Source organism: Artemia sp. Qi Xiang Cuo, chromosome 9, assembly GCF_049724085.1.
Source record: "Artemia sp. Qi Xiang Cuo chromosome 9, ASM4972408v1, whole genome shotgun sequence".
Lineage (NCBI taxonomy): Eukaryota > Metazoa > Arthropoda > Branchiopoda > Anostraca > Artemiidae > Artemia > Artemia sp. Qi Xiang Cuo.
The window spans coordinates 43,015,972-43,035,559 of record NC_142802.1 but is presented as its reverse complement, the minus strand read 5'-3'; the positions used below and the strand labels follow the sequence as shown (position 1 = coordinate 43,035,559).

At 34.0% G+C, this 19,588-nt stretch overlaps 2 protein-coding genes across 2 annotated transcripts in view; one reads left to right on the top strand and one right to left on the bottom strand.

Annotated features, from left to right (window-relative positions):
• Positions 1-8,821, top strand: part of mub (poly(rC)-binding protein mub) — a 212,067-nt gene extending 203,246 nt beyond the window's left edge. The window contains exon 10 of the mRNA XM_089094592.1: positions 1,684-8,821. Coding sequence (XP_088950718.1) covers positions 1,684-1,762 — 79 coding nt within the window. The 3' untranslated portion in view covers positions 1,763-8,821. The remainder of the gene's footprint in view (positions 1-1,683) is intronic.
• Positions 8,822-10,622: 1,801 nt separating this feature from the next.
• LOC148948679 (putative defense protein 3) lies at positions 10,623-18,079 on the bottom strand. Its single transcript, XM_089094044.1, has 4 exons — positions 17,985-18,079; positions 15,105-15,315; positions 12,539-12,746; positions 10,623-10,765 (listed from the first exon to the last, which is right to left on the bottom strand). The coding sequence occupies exons 2-4, from the start codon at positions 15,304-15,306 to the stop codon at positions 10,699-10,701; spliced, it is 477 nt and encodes a 158-aa protein (XP_088950170.1). The 5' UTR covers positions 15,307-15,315; positions 17,985-18,079; the 3' UTR covers positions 10,623-10,698.
• Between the last annotated feature and the right edge of the window lie 1,509 nt (positions 18,080-19,588).

Here is a 19,588-nt window from a genome sequence, read left to right as displayed (position 1 = left end):
AAACTGAAAGTGGATATTCTCTGCACCAATTTGGTTATGTTTGGTGGTACTGTACCAAATTCCAGTAGAATTAATATTTGGCTACGATATCATTTCCAAAAGATGAAATCATTCAGGATATATTAAGGAAGTATTTCTTCGGCTATAGTAATGAAGTATTAACTCGTTTCCATTGATCAATCCTAATATACTTTCGCTAAATGGAATCAGCTCTTCTCTAACATTATGTCTTAAGATAGTGACATCACTTGGAGGAAAACTAGGGCTCGCACACACTTCTCCTAAGATTTGAAATATCATAAAATATTTTCCAAGAGGGGAGGAGATTCTTTAGACGAGATAAGAACTATACTCTGGTGTCTTGTATCGATTCTGCCAGTTTTTGATTAACAGTAATTCACTCAATAAGGTTAGCCGTCTTACCATTATGCGAAGACTGTTTACCATTATGCGAGGCTATTTTATGACCAAATACTGTATTGGTTATAACTAGATTGTTGTTATAACCAGCAAAACTGTAGCAGCATATTGCCATTGTTTTTCTTTGCCACACCAAACTGCCCGAAATTAGTATACCGCCGACTCCTATTTGTAGCAGCCTGAGCATTAAATTCTCCTTGTAAAAATGCCTTATTGGAATGTAAAAATGCCCTGTCAAGGATTAGTTTTTTTGCTGTAGCCAGGGGCGTCCCAAGGGGTGTGGGGAAGGAAGTGCCCCCCCCCCCCAACTTTTTGACATTATGTAAAAATTTTGCCAAAGGCGAAAATTTCTGCAAAAATTTTACAAAATTGGCTGAGATTAAGCAAAATTCTTGATTTCTGCAGAAAATTCGGCATAAATCAGGTAGCGATTCGTTAAAATTTACGAAGATCGCCCACCCCCAATGAAGTGAGCCTCGGGACGCTCCTGGCTGTAGCACCTTTGCGTTGATTCATCTGAGTCACTATTATCTCTCCGTCAATCGATTCTACAGGAGTATATGTTAATATTACTGATACTTTCCACAGTTAGTCATGAATCGTGCAACTAAAATTCTACTGCTAACACGTTGTCAGACTAAACGAGCCTTAGAAGCTACCTTATTCATCATAAATTCTACTTTTGCCTATACGCCCCATCCTTTCTAACTTAGTAAAAAAAAATTATACGTAGTTTAATTTTATTTTTCCTAACCTTGGCCTTTTTTGTAATATATGCTACTATGTTAGCACAGTAGAGAGAATATATAGTATTGACAAAGGCTATACTCTCCGTTAAAAAAAAAATGAAACACATTGAAAACCACACAAGATTCACACTCCGCCTTCGCACATGCGCGATTCTGATGTACACTTCACGATATGCCTATGGAAAACCTGTTTTTCGGAGTCTTAAATTCACGACTCTTAAATTCACGAATAGCCACTGAACTAAGGTTCTGACGTATATGCTCAGAGTCTATACGCGCGGCATTAAATGTGTATCATGTTTGGAAAAAGAAGACGCTACAGTCTACAGTGTATGTTAGGAAGGTTGGAACGTCTCAGCCATACTGAACCTACATCTACTGCTCAAGTTTATATTTCAACTTTATGAAACTTTTCGGGTTTCTATGTCAAACAGATGAATAATAAAGATGAGGAACTTGCATACAGTAGATACTAAACAAAAGCACTCGCTCTATTTCTAAATTTCCATTTTAGATTGGCGTTAGAAACTGCAGCAATGGGCATGGCTGGGTATCAATTTCTTGCTCCCGCAGCCGTTATGAAGACCCAGTGAACAGAAGGTTCCAAAAACTTACCAGGCTGAGAGATCTCATTGGATGCTACTTAGAAAATTTACTTAGCAAGTGAGATTAGGCAGAGAGGGTATGAATCGTATTAGGGTAAAATTGTATTAGTCGGAAATACTCTTTTTCATTTTAAGATTTAATTTTTTATTTGAAAGTGACACTAGCCAGTAAAACACAGGATTCTTCATATTCATATTTTGTCTCTTTTTGCAATTTTTGAAATTAGCCACTGATAATTTTGTACGGATTTTTCTAGTCACTCTTTAGGAAAATGAAATATCTTTTGTAATTATTTTAAAGGGTTTTATTTTATAGTTGACAATAGGAGCATGTTGGGTTGTGATTGTTTTTTCCCCTCTATCTGAGGAAGTGTAATTAGTTTGTGAAGGACGGTCAAAGCATTTAAGCTTGAGATTGTCTAGTCACTGCATTCAATTAAAAGTGATGGTAATTTAAACATCTCGGAGACTTTTTCTGAAGGCTATTTTGCTTTTTTAATTAATGTCCTACTGCCCTGGAGTAAATAGCTTACTAGGTATATTCAATTTGAATTTCAGCTTTTAATACATATTTATATTCACTTTTGGGAGGGGTTTTAACAGACCAACAATATTTTTTTCTGAAGTCTACCTTAAATAAACCTGGTTATGAGCTATTGTGTTCATTTTTCAATTTATGTGCATGATGCCCCCAACGTAATAGTGGTTTGAAACTTGACTGTTAAAATACTTTTTTCTTTTAGCTTTAATCTTTGATCTGTGATCAATGCCAGAGCATGTTAATTTCCTGTCTTTGCGCCAAGCAAAATTCGAGTTTACTGATTATATTAAAAATAGCAAATAAATATATTTTCTTATGTCTTTTTGGCTTGCCGATTTAGAAAAGTCATTTGCCAAATTAACACCAAAGTGCGTTATTGAGATAATTGCAAGTCACGAGGACTCTCTTAAAATGTATTTTATGAATTTGTAATTCCTCAGTTATTATTATATAACTTTATTTATTACACAACTTTAAAAATGGTATGACGGCTAAGGTTAAGGGGTTCAGTGTTTTTGGGTGCTAAGTAGACCAACCCATACCCGACAAAAGTACGGTGGCACGATTAAAACATAGTATAAAACTATTCTGATTAAAAAAAGCTTGGAACTGGATTTTTTTTATATTCTTTCTGAAGATATGATTTTTATGAAAAAAAAACGCTCGAAACTGAAAAATATATATTTTTGTAAATTTCTTCTAACTTGAAGGTATGATTTCTATGATCCTTCAAAAAAGAAAAAATGCGGTGTCGTAAGTTAAAATATATGTACAGCATATTTTCATTTTCTAACCTTATTGACATCATCGCACTATATAGACTAACATTGAAATAAATATAGCATGCAAACAGAATCTGGTCCATGCCAGTGAAAACGATAAATGGCTGAAGTAGATACGGTTGGCTATTTTTGATAAATTAAAATAAAACTTGACAATAAGTAAGAAAAAAAAATAACTAATGTAATTTAATAAAAGTCAATAATATAGCCTATCAAGACTCAGTGAGAAAAATTTATTCACTTACTTTGGCAGCCTAATTTGATATAAGCATAAAACCTCTCAATAAAAGACATGAAATTAAACCAGGTTTGGTCGATTCGGTCACTATTGCAATGAAAAGAAGTCAAGTACTTTTGAGGGCCCTTTTAGTAGCTTCTGATTCGTAACCATGGCAAAATTGAAAGTTAATTGGTGAACAAAGTCAAAACTATTGAGTTACAGCTATATTTGGGTGTCTTTTGTTTATTCATATAACAAATTCACAAGATTAGGAATTATTTACTCTTGGCACAAACCCTGCCTTAAATTTTAACAAAGAGGAGTAGAATTTAAGGTGGGAGTAACTAGGGCTAACAATTGATTCATGTATCAACTGTATGTACCCCTTATGTTCATGTAACTATAAGTTCATGTATCTACTCATTTACGGCTTGAAATTTTATCTTGGTATAAAATGATAATACATTTTATTTTAATGTTTTCTTCAATTTATATTTGAATTCATACCCTCTTGAAACGGAACATATTTAGGTCTTGTATTAGCTCATAATGTCATATCGTGATGATTTTTATGGCAACTTCTTTGCCATTATGTGCTAGTCAATCATTTAATAAGATTTGCTGTGAGACTTTATTTAGTCTAGATTTAGTGTTAATTTTTTGTGGTTTAGGTTTGAATGACTATGGCCTTTTAGTATTTTTTTTTTAATTAGTAAAGTTGTTTCTTCCAGTGTAAGAGGTTTGTTGTTGTTTGATATTCAAGTGAAAGCTAATGAAACACAATATACTTTGCAATCGCTTTTTTTCCAATTTTTTTTTCTAATCTAAGGCCGTTACGTTCCTTCATTTTTATCTAGAATTCAAAGTATTTTGTTAATATTTGTGGGTTATCGAATGGAAACTATTTTAAACTTAAATTGATGCCTACAAAGCTCATGTTACGGACCAAAGAGTATGGCCAGCCTACACAAGAGTGGAAATTGGCGCTAGTGTCGAAAAAAAGTATAAACACCATCTAGTTTTTGGAGTCACTTAGCATTTTATAGCGTAATTACAAACTAAAATTAGTGTAATTGGCAAAATTAGTGCAGTAATAAATGTCTTATCTCAGTTTCTGAGAAAAACACAATTATGAAGCTTTCAAAAATGCCTTGGAACGCCAAACGCTAGATGGCCCTGGGTATTTTTTGTTGTTACTAGCACCAGTTTCCACTTCTGCAAGTTAGCCTTCCTCTTCGTTGCGGAGTTTAACTGTATAACGTTGTCTTTTATTGGCCAATCAAACAATACGAAACTCGTTTACAGGCTTAAGCTCCGTGATGTAAGCTTATAATTAGTTATGGAAAGTTGTTATATCTTTTGGAAAGTTGTCATCATCTGAAATAATAGCTTACCTAGATAGGTCAGATTCTATAAACATATATGTTCAAAGTCTAATCATTTTATTACAGCCAGTCCTATTTTGTTAGGCTATCAAATATAATAAGTTTCCTATCGGTGGTCGGAGGAAATTAAATTGCGAGTTTACGATTGCCTATCCAAAAGAAAGATTATAGAGAACTTATTTCGGTAAATACTCTTGGCCGGAGATTCGTGTTTCGGTACATACTCTTGGCCGGAGATTCGAGCTTTCCTGAGTTTCGCCTTGAGTTTAAGGATTTTAAATATGTTGTGATTTGTTAATTATGGCCAAAGAAGTATGAATGAACTTGTATGTAGTTGGAGTTATCCTAGTTGCTCAATGAAGTAGGATTGTTTTAAATATCAGCTATTTAGTAATTGTTTGGGGTGTTATTATTTTTGGCTTTAGATTTTGGCTTTTTATGATGTATTCATCTTTTTATAAGTTACCGTGTGATTTTGATATTATTTTCTTCTTTATACATTTGGAAAACGTGAGTAATATTAATTTTTGTCTAGTTTTAAGGATGGTTTTAAATTCTCACTTTTAGTATTAAGAAGCTCCTTTGTATTTTTTTTTTACCTAGACCCTATTGTTTTGTTCACACTTGTATCAACGGTCTGTCTTACGCCAATAAGAATAACGTGTACAAGCTTTTTTTTCAATTTCAATGAAATAAGCACTGTAATTTGAAAATATGTTTTATTTCACTACTAAAAAAAAAAAATCGCATTTCTTAAATTTTTGGCTTTGCTCCAATAATGAATTTTTGCCTTTTTTATCATTTCAGTACCTTCAATAATTATTTGTTTTACTCAATTTTGTATAGTTTTAAAATTCTTAAGGTCAGTTAAAGTATCAATAATTAAGTATACGCTAAATTAATAAGGCTGAGCTCAGAGGGAATCTCAAACAATCCAAAATGACATTTACATAATGAAGTAATAGCCAGTTTTCCAATTAAGAAACACTAACAAATAAAAGAGGAAATTAACCAATATATTTAACAGATCTTGTTTATAAAGTAGATAGCAGTGTACCCTGTCGGAGGACATTTATAAATGAAAAAAAAATATACCCTCTTCTTGGGCGCAGCTTGAGTTTTGAGTTTGGAGGGGCAATATAAAGAATATGCCGACAAAATCATCTAGTGTGCCGACAAATGTTGACACATAGCTAAGTTAAACTAAAAACATAAGTTAAATTTCAAGGTGTCGATACCTCAGAACTTTTGGGGGTGATTCACCTACCCCATTAGCCTCGCCCCTGGCTCTCTTGTGGGGATTAGATGCCTACATAGGCTTTGATTGCATACTGGAGAGATATTCGTTTTAGGTATTCGTTGTATAAAGTAACATGGTTGTTTTCAAGCTATTGATTGCCTTGGAGTTACTGACACTTAGAAATTTGAATAAAACAAGATAGGGATTTTTTTTATAATAAGTCTGTGTTATTTTATAGCTTATAACTTTAACCAACCAGCTTCCGGAGTTTGTATTGACAACTTTGAGAAAAGGGAAAATATTAAGAGGTAAAACTTCCGCATTGTGGATTTTAGCCAAAATAACGAATTATGCTAAGCCAAATGTAGTCATAGCAGAAACATTATCCGTAAAAACTTCGTACTTTAGTAACTTTTAGCCAAGTTTCTCGTGCGAGCTTTCAGGGGAAAAAATCTGACCAATTCTGTGTTTTACTTTACCCCGTTAGAACAATACTTGACTGACATTTACTTGACTCTTGACTCTTAACATTTCAAAGTTATGAGCATATTATCTAACAATAAAGATTTGTTCCAAAAAACTGATACAATGTTTCTTTTACCATTAGATTTAACTTAATACAATTGGAAAGCCTCCGTAACTCCCAGCCAATCAGTCTCTGAGAACATTCATCTGACAATACACAACAGGTACCTTACCTGAAGCAGGTATATCTCCATTGTACAGTCATGTTATATTGATTTTCAATGCTTACAGGATAATATAAGTTTTATGTCTTTCGTCCGACAGGGTATTTGTCTAGCACTAAATAATTTGTTTGGAGTTAATTTAGCCTTTTCTGTCGTAAAATCTACTAAGAAAATTTTCCATACTTAAATATATTAAAAACAAAATCTTAAAATTGATCCTTATATTAAAGTCAAGACCATGGCTGAGGCCTTTTTAGAGTCTTTTCAATATTTTCCCAACAGAGTTGGTTGAGTTGGTGTCTGAATGGTTCAGTTGCCTTTTCTAAATGTGTAAAATTGGCAAAATAATGTATCCTTATGGTTGTGCAAAGGAAAACTTAATAATTTCAAACGCTTACCCCTAGTAATTATTACCTATTTCAAATTTAAGTGAAAGATTACCCAAATTTTTCTTTCAAAAACTTGAAGTGTGTAGTTTGAGCTCGGTAAAAACAAGCATAGGTTACACAAGGCCGAGGCTTAGCTACACAGGCTTGTGCTAAATATCTGAAGAGGCAGGCAAATAAAACAAAATGTGTTTTTTAAGGAATTTAGATTAGCAAAAGAAGATTTGAAAATTAAACGATCGATTAAATAATTTATAGAATATATATAATATATAAAAATAATTTTTAGAAATATTTTCTTAAAATTAACAAGTGGTTCACGTTTCTAAATTTAAATCTTCAAAATTTAAAACGGTAATGCCCCAAAATCTACATTTGATTTAGATTCCAAGCACTTGAAAAGTTACAAGAAAAAGTTGCAACCATTTGAATTACAAAACATGTTTATAAAAGCTTGGCTCTACCGTAAATCTTAAATGCTTTTATTGGAGGGTGTTACTGAGCTTTCTATTAAGCCCAAGGAGCATCTTAAACCAAAAGAAAAAGACCACCACTCAACTTTTCGCGCTTGAATAAACGGGAGACCCTGCATGTCTGAGAATAGCTATAAATTGAAATATGCGAAAATGAGCATAGTAATAGTTAATCTTATCTGTAGGCTTTGACTGACCTTGAGTTTATTTAATTTGTTCATGCTAGTAGCCTAACCAAGTTCATATTATGGAAGAGGTCTAGATTTCCTTACTAGGTGTACCAAAGAATATAGGCAACTTCTAAGAGTGGAAACTGAACCTAATACCGATAAAAAAAAGTCACTAACGCCATCTTGAGTTTGGAGTTTTCCGGAATTTTTTCAAGCTTTATGGCGAACGCTAAATGGCGATGGGTTTTTTTTTCGGTATTAGCACCAGTTTCCACACTTAAAAGTTACCCATACTCTTTGACGTGTACCATATACGAAGCATTAAATAAATTACCATTGGTTTCACTGATAGTTGCTAATTTCTATGAATCTTGAAATAATGTGCACCACATGGACCCTCTTCCTGACTATGCAGCTGCTGCATGCAGATTGTTGTCATCTATGAAAAGTGCAGCACATTTCCTGTGACAGACCTGTCACTATTGTGAGGATTGCATACGACAATCTATAATTTATATCGCATAGAATAGCCTCATCTTAGGGCTTCTACTATGCACTTGTACAGGGCAATGTGCCAAAATTTTTGAATTTTGATCTTCCAATGTGTCTTTCTTTTGCACATATCCTGTGCTTTTTGTATTTTTTGTGACAGATCTCGATAAATCATAGAGTCAATGAAAAGTATGAATTAGCTCAACTAGCCTTTGAAATAGCTGTTTTTTTTAAATGCGATTATCGAGGCTAAATTAGTAGAAAGCTGATGATTAGGTCTGATTGTTCTGATCTAGTCACTCCAGAGCGCTTTGTATTCATTAGCGTGCCATTTGAGGTGGCTCATTGGGTCCTAATCGATCCTTCAATTAGGCCATTTAAAGCTTTTGAGAAAAATTCAAGATAAATTATTTATCTCTTGTTGCTAAACTGAACATTTTGTTGACAATCTTACCTTTACAATTTAACATTAGTATATTTTCACAGACCTCCAAGACCAGGACACTTAAAATATGCTTTCATAAGAGATCTGATAAGGTGAGTAAATGTGTGTTCAATATTCTAACTGCAATAAGGCTTAGAAATATTTTCTTAAAATTAACAAGTGTTTCACGTTTCTATTTCCACTGTGATGTGACTAAATTGGTTTAATAAAAATATTTATGACGTTTCCTCTATTAAATTACAAGTTTTGGACTCCTCAGGAAGCAATTTCTAGCGGTGAACCATGGAATATTCTCAATTTGTATATGCCTGTGACGCTTCTATTATTGCTGACACAGCAAGAACTATTTCTGAGAATCATTAATAGGTCCTTATTTAAATTTTTGTGAATGGCTAAAACCCACCCCTGTGTAATCAGAAAAGAGCTATAATGGAAAAATTTGCTCTGAGTGTTTTCTTAGAAAAGAATCGTTATTTTCAAAATTACAGAGGTCTTAATTTTTGCCATCACCTGCGCTATAGATATTGTTAGCAGTATTGGCCTCTGCGAATCTCTGGGGTAATGAGAATCTATGAAATGATTTAAATTAGGATTATCAAGCCTTTTGGGTTTCTTGGACATCCAGTGGCGTCAATTCGTGAAAATTTACGGGGGATGGGGGCTGGCCAAACATGTTTTTCAAAATCTAGGAGTGAGGGAAGCAAATTTGTCGTTTTTAAATTTTGTAACGACAGAAAAGGTATTTTTCAATGAAAATAGTCTTCAAAAAAGTATTTTTCGAAATATAAGGGGGAATTGCCCTCCCAATTGACACCTCTGTTGGCAGCACGAAAAGAAAAAGACCTCTATTTATATGTATTTAAACAGCAATGGTTGTTAACATGAAATACATCTAAAATACTTTTCAAGACAATATTGAATGGTCGAGCTAACCTTGTCTAAATTGTAAAGTTGAAATAGTATCTTTAGTTACACAATTAGTTACACTTACAAGATTTGTAAAATAATAACTATTCATACAAGGGATAAATTGTTATTATCAAGCAGAATAAATCAAAGCCTATCTTGTGAAAAATTAATTCAATGTGACCATTGTCATAAATATTGATAATCAGAAATGACATTACTTACGAATTTCTTGTTTTATACAAGAAATAGGCTAATGCCTCTATGATTACCAAACTCACGTTATCACCTTTCTTATAAAGGGGTTTAATTTGCCTAAAATTGCTAAGTACTTCCTCTTTTTTCAAAAATCATATTCATGATCTTCAGTAGCTTATTTCTAATTTCATAACCACCTTAATTAAGAAACTCATTTACCCCACCATCAACACATGGGGCCTTATTATTTTTTAATCATTTTAGTGCTGTCACTAATTCTTCCTCACAAATAAATCTTCCTTTACAGCCAAAGTGTCATAAGCTTTTTTTTCTTTTCTATATATTTTTCTGAAACTCTATCACAGTTTAGCACATTTTCAATATGTTCTGCCCATCTCGCTTTAACTCTTTCCTTATCACTAATTGTGGTGAGCCCAACACATACCTGACGCTTCTCGGATGAAGTTAAATTTTTGATTGACAAATTTCATATAAATAATTTAAATTGCGATTCGAGAAAAATTTCAACCATAAAAAGCCTCCCAATGTCCATACCAATATCTTATTTATGATTCAGTTATTTTAAATTTAAAAGCATTTAAAAAACAAGCAACATTTAAGGCAGTTCAAAAAAGTTGAAAACCTTGTTGGTACTTTTATTCTTGTATGTTTTTTCTATTGAGGAGCTTCTCGAAGAAAAATATGTAAACATCTAAAAAGTCAGTTACTATAAAGTAGGTATCTTTTCTGGTGTTTTATACCTAATAAATTTATTTTGCCAAAAATCCTTTTTTAGGAAATTTCTTCAAAAGAATGTTGAGAATTGAGATTCCTACTATGTTTGCCTTTCCTTTTTTATGTCTTGTCCTATCTAAACAATTCAACAAAAAATGGAAACACGAGACAATAAATAGGGGCAAGTCCTATAGAAATATATAATGTATTTGATATATTTACAAAAATATACATTTTTTATGTGTTTTTTTTTTCAAAATATTTAGTATTGCCGTGGATAAGACACAATTCCTGACCAGAAGGTCTTGTAGTTTTCAACGACAGTTCCACTGAAAGAGAAAAAATAATTAATTATTCATCATTCTATTCACCGGAAATTATGAAAATAGATTGTTACCTAAAAGTTTGTCCATTACATTGACGGCACCACTTATAAACAATATACAGTAGAATCATTCCATATCTCAACCATTATACAACGCCGGACCGAGATGCAAGTGTTCCGGAGAACTTATAAACATAAGCGACATTAGATTTTTTCACTGGTAGACGAGTCAGATTACTCTTGAACGCGAAACTTGGCTTCACCTTTGTAACAATAAATTTTAAAGAAGCTAATTTTAAATTAATTTATTTCATTACATAAATAAAAATCGGTAATTAGTAGTGCAATGTTATTATTAGGTGTTTTTAGAAATTACAAGTAGGTTTTGAAGTCTAGAGTTGGTTTCAGAGGCATTTTGAGAAAGTTTCTGCGAAAATACGTGTTCCAGGGTTCTTATTTGATCTGCCTTCAGCGGTCCAATGGACGATGACGTACGAGTATATGGGCGGAGCTTTTATATGCGCCAAGACTGTAGTAGCCAAATATTATTGAGTTGTGATTCTACTGTATATTATTTATACACAGTGGACGGCACTGGCAGCGTTTCCATATATTTGAAACAAGCACATACATATACGATACCTCCTCCTCCCAGTAGGGAGGAGGATTTATTGCTCCCGTGAGACAAGGAAGAAAAGAAAAAAATCTTTTTAACAAAAGCCATTAAGCATGGGTGGGGACGCTTCTACCCAAAATGTGGTCAGCCAATCAGAATAAATTAAGCGTATGAAACTGCCGCTACTTCAACAGTTTTATCGCCATATGATGTAAGGTCTGTAGATAACATTTACAGTTTTACTGCAGTTGTACTGCTTAAGAATTTACTGAAGTTTTACCATCTTTTATCGGAGCTATATTATGATTTTGCCAAAATCCGGTCAGAACAAGTAGAAACTTTTGGGTAGGCCTATTCACAAAAAGCGGAGCCCAACGGTTGTATCGTCCAAATATAAACACAAATTACAGCATCTGTTTGCTTTTATACAAATATAGGCTTGATATAGGGTATTGAGAATATGGCAAAATCAATTAAGAAAAGTGATATTTTTTGAATAAGATGAAAGAAAGATATTATTGATATTTCAATAGTCAACTAAAGGGATAAATACAACAAAATAGGATAGCCTAACTGGTCAAAATATTTTCCTGCAGGTAAGTCAATTAACCCAGCTAATAATTTGAAGTGTTTAAATTTGAAAAACTTTAATAATAAACATATTAATGCGTAGCTTAGATTTGTTACCATTCAAATAACATTCATGTTTTTTTTTCTTATGCCAATTAACGGCAGTGTTTGTCTTCTGCTACAGCAACCACGAAGCATATTGCATAATACAATGCTATATAAATAATGCATAATGAACACGTAACGGAAATCTTCTCGCTCATTGAACCAATTTAAAGAATGACATTTCATTTCTACTATTATTAGTACTTGAAATTCAAAGTGACTTAAGAACCTTCAAACTGAGAAGGGGTCTTAACCAGACCTGTTGCTTCTGGCAGGTAAGGCAGTTTAAAGCTTTAACGAGCAAAGATGCTCGTCAAATCTCATACTTGTTTTCATACTGGTACTTAAGATTCACGCTACGGAGCTTCAGTATGTAAAATAAAACGAAAAAAAATCCACCAATCAGAAAAAGATTTACATATTTACAAAACTTAGTGCAATATACTCCTACTTAAACCATCAATAGAATAGAAATTTGAAGCTTACGTGAAGTAAACACCGCCTTTGCGATTATCAGGAGCCCTCCAGATGAGCTCTATTTGATTTTTGGGATCATTATACGTATGTGTAGCTGCAGAACATTCATCATAGGATTTAGACGCATACGATTCATCAAAGGATCCTATCCAATCTCCCGTTTCTGCATCCCTCGCCTGAATGAAGAATCCTTTGAATGGTCCTCCCGATATTTTTACTAAAATAAAGTTTAATCATCAATAGTCTTTTCGTTCGAAAGCGTTTCGTTCTAGGCCAGAACTCCAGCACGTTGCAGCCTAAGTGGCACATAGCTCACATTAATGGATTATTGAGAATAGCTTCTTATTACTTAGGGATGAGAAGATAAATACTCAGTAAAAAATTAATCGTAAAATCAAACGCACTTTAACAACCATGTAAATGAATTTAGCCTAATTTGCAGCAGAACCAGGCGTTTTCCTGCCTCACCTGGCATCTTCAATTCAGATATTACATGGGGAATTCTTTAACTGTAAGCTCACCAGACTCACGGCTGCTGAGCTTACAGAGTCACGCCACTGACTTCCACCCCCAAGCCGAAGGATTAGCCCCACCAGTAAATGAACCTTGAAGTAACTATTTGGTCAGTCATAAGTCTTTGAAAACCTTTTATTTGGGGTCTCCAGTTGCCTTCAAATGGCTCATAGACAATTAAAATTGCCCTTATTCCATGCCTATTTACCTTAGTTCTGCCCAAGGATGGATGGATGGTAGACTATCGATCAACAAGTGAAATGACATCCTTTTTATACAATTATGAAAGAGGCTTATGTCAGCTTTGCATCTCACTCAGACTATCTGTCTTGACTCTTTCTCCAATTAGTGATGGCTCTCAACTTATTAATTACAGTTCACCAACGCTCAACATTCAACGTCGTCATGCTCTTGCTGCTAGTATCAGTGGTTGTGCGTTTTTGAAACAACCAGCAAGAACAACACGGGCATGCAGCCTTCGTGCACTAGTTTAACCCTCGGGCTAGTTTACAAAGTAATAGTAAATTAGTTAGTAAACTAATAATTAGTAACTAGCTTGTAAACTAATAGTAAAGGCTAGTTGACAAAGTAGGTTATAAACTAGTTACTAGTTTAAACCCCACTTGTAGCTTCAAAAAAAAGATTATTATATAAAAAGAAATTTTAGAACACAAACATGAAACGAATATTTTGTGAATAAAAGAAAAATTGAAAATATATGCTAAGAACAACATTTTAGTTCGATTATGAAGTTGCAGTAGCGGTAATAGTCTTAATATAGCGACAAACTCCGAACACACTTTGTCACTATTAAAAATGAGGTTTCTGTCAATGATCGATCGTCTTCTGTAGCACAAGGATAGTGCCGCCATCACGCGGCTAAATATTTATCACGTAGTTACCTAAATGAAACAATTACTATTATTTAAAAGGAAAATATTAAAATGGATAAAAAAGCAAAAACAGAGGTTATTCCAAGATGTCTGGACAGAAAAGCATTTGTGTATCGGTAAGGGTGACAAATTGATATGCACTGTATGTAAAGATGTAATTACCTCCAGGACTTACAATATTGGACGATAATTTTGTTTTATGACAAAGGAGATAAATCTAATATTTTTGTTAAACGCATGTTAAGTTTTGGAAAAGAAGAATAACATGTTAAAGAGTTATTTTACCAGCTATAATCAGACTACGTCTGCCAGCTTTATTGTAGCTCTTAGTATTGATACAAACGGAAAACCATTTAAGACGACGAGTTTTAGAAAAACACATTTATAGATTGTTCGGAACAAATATTAATGCCAAATAGAAAGCAAATAATTGAAAGAATCAAACAAACGCCATTGCCAGCTTGAACAGTGCAGCGCTGCGTTGAAGATATGCCAACAATTATTGACCAGTGATTAAACAATGGTTTGTCATCTAGTGACGTAATTGGACCAACAGTGAATGAGAGTACATCCCCTAAAATGACTATTTTAACCTGAAAATATCAGTGACCCAAACGTCCCTCTAACATTCACATTCTGTTTGAGTTTGACCCAAAACAGGGCCGGATCTAGAGGGGCTAGAGAGGATAAGCTCTCCGGACGACACGCCCGGGGCGGCAAAACAAGATAAAATTGTAATATTTTTGAGAAAAACTCGTAATATTTATAATATCAATGATGGGGCAGGGGGTGGTAAAGCCTACATTTGCCCTCCCCGCTGAGCAAAAAAACTAACTCCGGCTCTAACCTACAGCAAAGTAAGACTATCGAGAGTATCGACCCCTCTTTGAGATATTTTTAGCCACAAAGAATATTTGTCAATTATAATTACGACTAATAATACAGATTCTGTTTTGTTAACTTTGCTTAAAACGGACAATCTTAATATTTAAGGATTGTAAAAAGATTTGAACACTTTCAAAAATTGAACAGCCGAAATAGGTTATAAAAACCTGGCTACAATATTTTCTGGCGTTACATGGCTGTCAGACCAGATTCTGCAGCACATGAGTATGCATTTGCAGATTAACAAATCGACTGGCAGAAGTGACTGTCACAAGCAAGTTTACCTTTAATCATGTCTCTTGGTCCATAAGCTTCGCTAGACTGTTCCACTGCGAAAGGTAGTGTTTCAATTGGCTGGGGCCTAATGCCACTGTGGTTAGGTACATTAGGATTTGATTTGACACAGGCATCTATCGGACCACCGTTTGGAAAAGCGAAAGTTGAAGTTAAAAATATAGAAATTATTGCAATTTTCTTTCCGTCCATTTTCAAAACCTAGAAGAAAAAACACAAGTCAGACTTTGGAAGCAATATACCGCTAAATTGTATGTAATAGGCAGGCACGTAAAATGTTTCCCTGTTTGAGATATGGTCGAAATTTCAGGGGGGGGGACTGAAAAACACTTTGGGCCGTCTAAATGTGTATCCTGTCTCAATGAATGCAAGGCGCTGTCGATCGAGGTTTTGTGTTGGGAGGGATTTTGAATTCGTGTTTCCCAGGATTGCTTTTGGGTACCAAAAGTTTAGTTTAACATTAAAAATTGCGAAAAAAAATCATGGAGAATATAAGACTTCTGGTCAGGGACAAATCCCCCCCCCTCTTGTATATAGTATTCCAATATAAAATATATAAACACAATAAGAGATAAATATCATGAAAATATTGCTATAATTTCTTAGCAAATAAATGTATGGGACACGGAAGGATAGAAATATCCCATTAACAGTCACTGTCATTAAGACTGAAATTGAATTCCATTCACGGCTTATGCGCTATATTCACCTGATTGACTAATTTCAATCTTCTATGTTACTTTTTTTCTAGTAAACGACATAACCTAAGGTTTCCTAGATAATTTTTTGAAGCATTTTAGTCGTAATACTTTTGTTTTCCTTGGTGCTAAAACTAAGAAAATCGGCAAAAAAAAGTTATTACACGACAAGAGTATATAGCCAGGAGCGCCTTTTCTTTCTTATGTTTTTTTCAGATATTCTTCCTTATTAGTTTGACCCTTTGTCTGTTTCCCTATCTATTGCTTCTGTCTCAAGTATAGCCTAATAATTTCGTCTTGATTATAAAAAGGGAAATCAAGTATTTGTTAGCGCGGTGTACTTAATTTAGAAATCAGGGACACGCTTTCATGTCGTTTTTTTGAGTCTCAAACAATTTCATCCACAATTTACTTTTCTAAAAACAATACAAATTGTTTCATACCTCAGGCTACATTGGTCTTTTCTTAGAATTGGAAATCTCATACATTGAATAGAGAGCTTATAGATTATATTTATAATTAGCAAAATTCTATTAACCTTTTCGTGACCATTTCTTTCTGCTTTTAGCCATTCTTGGTTCTTTGTTATTCTTGATTTTTTGTTGGTCGGCCGTTCTTATTTTCATTATTGTAACTTTTGTCTTTACGGTACTTATGTATTAAACGTACTCTTTTATATACTGCTAAAGAAGTCAAGTTTGGTTAATGCTAATGAAATAAAATAAAATGTGATGAATATGTAATAGTTTAGAAACAAATTTGGGCTATATATTTGCAGATTAGGGGGTGTGGGGTAAAGCATAGCATATATTAAAAACGTAACCTAACCTAGGTACCTCCCCCCCCCTAAACCCCAAAAAACAAAAGTTTAAATATCTTTAACACAATGAAAACCACGCCTTGCATTGCATTACTCTATAGCGGTCTCTTGAATGGGCGGGTTTTTCGTGATTGATTTCCAAAAGAGTACGTTTAATACATAAGTACCGTCTTTACTCACCTCAACGTTATGCTGGCAGGAACCTTATTACTTAATATTATCATTATAATAAAAGAGAACCTGCCAACAAGCTTCTTGAATCTGCATAAAAACTTCAGACAGTAGACAGAGGTCTTACAAACTATATTCATCATTATCTAATTTATATTCTTCTTTTTGCGACCGATCCGCTCTGCTATTAGCCAATGATTTGGAGTTGATCGGCTGTTCTTATTTTTGTTATTGTGGGGGTTTTCTTTATTTACCTCAACGTTATGCTAGCAGGAACCTCATTGCGAATACGGGCCTACCAATATTACAATGCCACTTGAGAAGCTGCCGAGAAGCTTCATGGACATGCAAAAAAAAACTCATACATTTGATAGAGGTCTTATAAGTAGTACTCGTGATTAGCCAAATTATATTCCATTTTATGTGACCATTTTCCTCTGCTATTAACCAATGGTTTGATGTTTGTTAAGCTGTCAAAGACGCGTGTTTTTACTTAGGGTTTTATCGCAGTTTTATCAGGCTCATCGGACAGTCGCCGTGTTCCTTTGTTTCGATTTTAATTTTTTCAATAGTGTTTCTTTTTCACCCCATTTTTATAATTGACTTGATTTGTATTTTGCTACTCTACCATTTCTTGTAATTTCGTATAGTTGGTAAAACTTAATTATTATTACAAACTCAGCTAATTATTATTATAAGAGAAAGTTCCGCGCTATAACTAAAATACAAGAGCGGATCCAGGATTTTTGTTCGGGGGGGGGTACTAATTTTCGACTCGGTTTTTGACAAATTTTACTAATTTTTACTAAGGTTTTACTAATTTTCGACTAGTTTTTGACTTGGTCAAAAATTTCAGGGGGGGGGGTTCAAACCGGGTAACCCCCCCCCCCGGGATACGGCCTTGCTAAAATAAGCCTACATTATTCTGGCTGTACATAGTCATGGGAACTGAAATCATAGTCTGAAACATTGTTTGGGCTATTAGATGCAATTTTAGAAATTTAACGGCGGTGGCGACTTTATTATGTTTTATTATTCATAGCTGAGGAGATATTCAGAAAACTACTAATTTTATTGTATTACTACAATTGACTGATAATAAACAAGAACATTTGAGGGACAGATTCATTTCAGAAATAACATATTTAACTCTCACCATACGCTGCGTAATCAACACTCACCTAAAAGGATGTTTATCAAGTAACAAGAAAAAAGATACTGAAGCTGATCGTCGAGCCAGGCTAAAATAAACAAAATCACTTGTATTGGGGACAAGGTAGCGAATTAACACGCTTAAAAAAAAAACGGTGGTTTTGACGGTCATCCGTGTATTTGGGGCGTTGTCAAAGAAAGCGTTATCATAATTAAAATTTGTTCCGATGCACTATCGACCTTTTTGGTTGCGTCAATTTTGAAAACTGTACTTTTCCTTTCTAAGAATATCGTCACTTATTATTGAGGTTGCAATTGAAAGTAATCACCGAAGACAGGATACGAAACCTAGAGGCTGATAGCTAACAACAATGGTTATATCAGTCTTAACTTGTTAATATGTTATTCTTGCTAATATAATATTACTAATTTTAAATTAGAAGCTTGTACTTCAACAGGCGTTAAGGCAATTTGGTACCTTAAAGGATCGCCCTATTCTAAGCTTTTTTGGTTTCTGTGACCAAATTATTTAGAATTGATAAGGCGATCCAAATAAGAGAAAACTAAAAGATGACACCTACTTTCCCGGAAATCTTAGAAAAAACATTTGACTTCTCTCGTTTGTGCCGAAGATGGAAATATTATGATTTGATGAAGCTCAATCAGAATATTTCTATCTTCGGCACGAAACGAGAGAAGTCAAATGTATTTCTCTACATCTACATTTGAATTCGCATCTCTACATTCGAATCATCTTGTAAAAACGGGTTTTTCATTGCGTCTTTCCCGTTTGACTGTAGCATCTCTTGTTGGACTTCTTTAGAGAGGCCCTGATAATGCAAAAGTACCAATTTTCTTTAAGGGCAGTCTCTAAAAATGTTCTAGCATACTTCCTAGGGAAACATTATAAATCAGCTAAAAAAAGGGATCTAAGCAATATGACAGCTTTGGGAGTTCCCCGTGGTTTTACCTGCTTCTAATAAAATCCATGCTTGCACAGGAGAATTATTGTTTATGCTGAAGGTATATTGAAGAGACAGCACTTTGCTTAACAATTAGTAAAAGATCATATTTTCTTTATTTTAAACAAGACTCCCGTTAGTTTCTCGCACTATGTCACATTCAAGATCCCTCTCAATTTTTACCAAAATTTTAAGGTGATGTCCTTTGAGCAATTTCTTAGCTTCGGGAGTTCCTTGAGGTGCTGGGAAAAATTCCCTAACGGGCACTTTGTCTTTCGGACGGTCAACCAAATGCTAAGGCTCGAAAAATGATTTTCAAGGTATCAATTGGCCTTAAATAAAGTTTACGGTGAAATTAACATTAACCTTTTGTCTTTCAAACGGTCAATCGAATGCTGAGGCTCACAAAATTATTTTTGAGGTATCAAATGGCCTTAAATAACGTTTATCCGTTTATGGTTAAATTAACATTAAGCCAACTCGCTTATATTTAGAGCGATTGGTTAATTGGACCATGCCATATTATTGTAGCATATTTGGCTCTCAATCTTGCATCTAGTAACAGCTACTGGGAACTTTCTATAAATTGAGTAGGACGAGAAAATACTTTAACAAAAAGATAAGAATAAAAAAGGGCTATTTAAGACTAAAAATTGGTCATTCGAGGAGGC

Bases quoted from the DNA above. Each gene is read 5' to 3' on its own strand.
- LOC148948679 (XM_089094044.1), bottom strand. From the start codon at position 15,306: ATGGACGGAAAGAAAATTGCAATAATTTCTATATTTTTAACTTCAACT. The intron at 12,747-15,104 runs GTAAACTTGCTT...ACTTTATTTTAG, and splicing joins ACCAAGAGACATGATTAAAG to TAAAAATATCGGGAGGACCA. The intron at 10,766-12,538 runs GTAAGCTTCAAA...TTTCTCTTTCAG, and splicing joins AAAGGCGGTGTTTACTTCAC to TGGAACTGTCGTTGAAAACT.